Source organism: Bison bison, unplaced genomic scaffold (assembly GCF_000754665.1).
Source record: "Bison bison bison isolate TAMUID 2011002044 unplaced genomic scaffold, Bison_UMD1.0 scf7180017846927, whole genome shotgun sequence".
Taxonomy (NCBI): Eukaryota; Metazoa; Chordata; class Mammalia; order Artiodactyla; family Bovidae; genus Bison; species Bison bison.
Window position 1 is genome coordinate 3,546 of NW_011477500.1, and position 2,419 is coordinate 5,964.

Sequence of the window (2,419 nt, forward strand, 5' to 3'; positions counted from 1 at the left end):
TCACACAGGACTGCTGCAAGAGGACAGGGTGTCAGTAGTGGGCACGCTGCCCAGAGACACAGAAGAGGAGTTGGTGACCGGGATCAGACCAACCCGCCATCTCCCGCCGTTGCCTTACAGACTCTGAGCAGGAGGCAGGGGGCTGGAGGCCAACCTTGCTCCAAACTGCAGGGATTTCACTTCCACCCAGTGTGCAGAAAGCGAAGCTGGGAGGACCAGAATTCTCAGGCGTCAGGGCCAGCCCCTGAGTGGCCAGGCCCCGGAGGCCCTCAGCTGGACCCCCACTAACAGCCTGGGTGCTCCTTGTCCTGCACCCCAGGTGCCCCAGCCCACCAGCTGGGCTCCGTGAGCTGGGCCTTTGTGCTTTTCCCACAAAGCGTGCTGCTGTTCCTTCTAGAGCGGGGAGAGGCGGTAGGGGGCAGTGCAAGGGGGTGACGGGGCCGGGCCAGTGTGTGCACCCACACACGGTGGCAGGCATCAGGATCCCAGCACGCTGCAGGCCAGACCCCTGCTCTGGCCGGTGGGGGGCTGTGTGGGAAAAACAGCATGCTGTGTCTTGGTTCCTGTTCTGGATTCAGCTTCCTTCTCTGCTGACCACAATGCTGACCAATACTTCCCACCTATAACCTGCCATCCCCCACTTCTTCAGGAAACTCCAGCATCAGAGGGGCTCCGAGGCAGTAAGCTGGCTTGTCCCTGCCTCTCCTTTCCAGGACAAAGAGATTCTCCGGGGAGAGCAGAGGTCTTGCGGAGCCCTCGGCACTGGGCGTGGAGCAGCCGGCAGCCGCCTGCGAGGTCTGGGGCCCCGAGGACCCTCCTGCCTCTCGTCTGGGAGCCCTCGCGCCGCACCCCGACCCCCACCAGCACCTGGGCCCACCCTGGCTGTGCTCCCAGCACCAGGGCTGTCCTTGGACAACAGCAGGTGCTAAGTAAACGCCTCTCACCTGAAGCAAAGGCCTGCATTGCGATGAACCTTGGGGGGCAGGCGCTGCTTGTGTGCAGAAAGTATTTCCAATCCCTTGGGCCTTCCCAACATATTCCTTTGGGAAAAATATTTCTTAACCCAAAATAACCAGAAGCCCGGGATCCAAGTCAGACACATCAGCACACGTGCAGGGGGAGGCGGACGGCGGAGAGCACCCGGGGCAAGGTCTGCACACGCCTGCCAGGACCCACACGGCTCCGCGCCGCCGGCCAGCAAGGCCCAGATCTTGGTTCCTAAGACCATTCGTTCTCCACGGCTGATTCCAGGCCTGGAGCTGGATGGCATCACCGATTCAAAGAACAGGAGAATGAGCAAACTCCCAGAGATAGTGAAGGACAGAGGAGCCTGGAGTGCTGAAGTCCGCGGGGTCACAGAGTCAGACACGACTGACTGACTAAACAACTACAGGGCCGGGGCAGGGAGCCCCCAGTTTGGGCCTGGGGGGTCTTCTAGTCCTAGAGAGGAGGAAGGAGTTCAGAGGGCCAGGTAAGGGACTTGGGAGACACTGAGAGAGTTCCAGCCGCCTAAGATGCAACAAGCTGAGTGAAGCCCACAACACGGGCCCCCTGGGTCCATTCAGACACAAAGGGACTAGAGACAATCTGTGGGGGAGGGTTCTGGAAACACTACACCAGCCCGGTCCAGGAGGAGCCCCCACCAGCGTGCCCGGTGAGGAAAAGGGGGACTGCTGCACTTCACAGCTGGAACCTCCAACGTGGCCACCTGCCAAGCTGGACCCTGGAGTGAGATAAGGCCTTGAGAAGACAGAAACGCGAGAGCCTTCCCCCTAGCAGCCACAGGAGACACACCTGCAGCCAGAAGAGACGGCACTGCTGACCCACGGGCACTGGGCTTCCGCCAGTGCTGAGAACAGTGTCTGCTGTGTGCCCGTGGCACTGGAAGGAGCCCTCAGCATAGCGGCTCTTCTGACCACACTTCCCTCTTGACGGGAAGTCGGATGACCAGTGTAGGCCCGAGAAGGAGCCAGGGACACAGAGACGGGCCACAGCACAGGCCCAGCGCCCTGCAGCCACATGGCTGGTTTCTGCTGGATGTGGCGTCCTTGATGGGAAGGGCGTCTGGTCTCCTGCCCTGTTTAATCTCTGCTGAGCTAATTATACACACGCAACACAAATGCCCCATGGATAAAACTGACTAAACCTCTCTGATAGTTCAGTTGGGCTAAAATTTGATTTTCTAAGAAATTCCACATGAAACATCCAAGAAGGCAACCCCGGTTCCCTCCCTGGCAGGCAAGCGCCGGGGTCTCACGTGGAGCCTCTCCGTGGGCCGTGCGGCCTCACTCTCTGCTCCCCACTACACACGCCCCTCAGAGCTGAGAGCACGCTGTGGACGCCTCCCGACAGGCTCTACAGCAACAGCTCCTCGGGGCCTCTCTCCGTGCGATCCGGGGTGGGGGGGCCTCTCCGTGCG

At 60.7% G+C, this 2,419-nt stretch overlaps 1 protein-coding gene across 1 annotated transcript in view; it reads right to left on the reverse strand.

Moving 5' to 3' along the window:
* Nucleotides 1-20: 20 nt before the first annotated feature.
* The window catches only part of LOC104989432, a gene marked incomplete at its 5' end in the record, with an annotated part of 10,964 nt that continues 8,565 nt past the window's right edge, over nucleotides 21-2,419 (reverse strand). Inside the window, one exon of the mRNA XM_010841115.1 lies at nucleotides 21-1,040. Coding sequence (XP_010839417.1) covers nucleotides 621-1,040 — 420 coding nt within the window. The remainder of the gene's footprint in view (nucleotides 1,041-2,419) is intronic.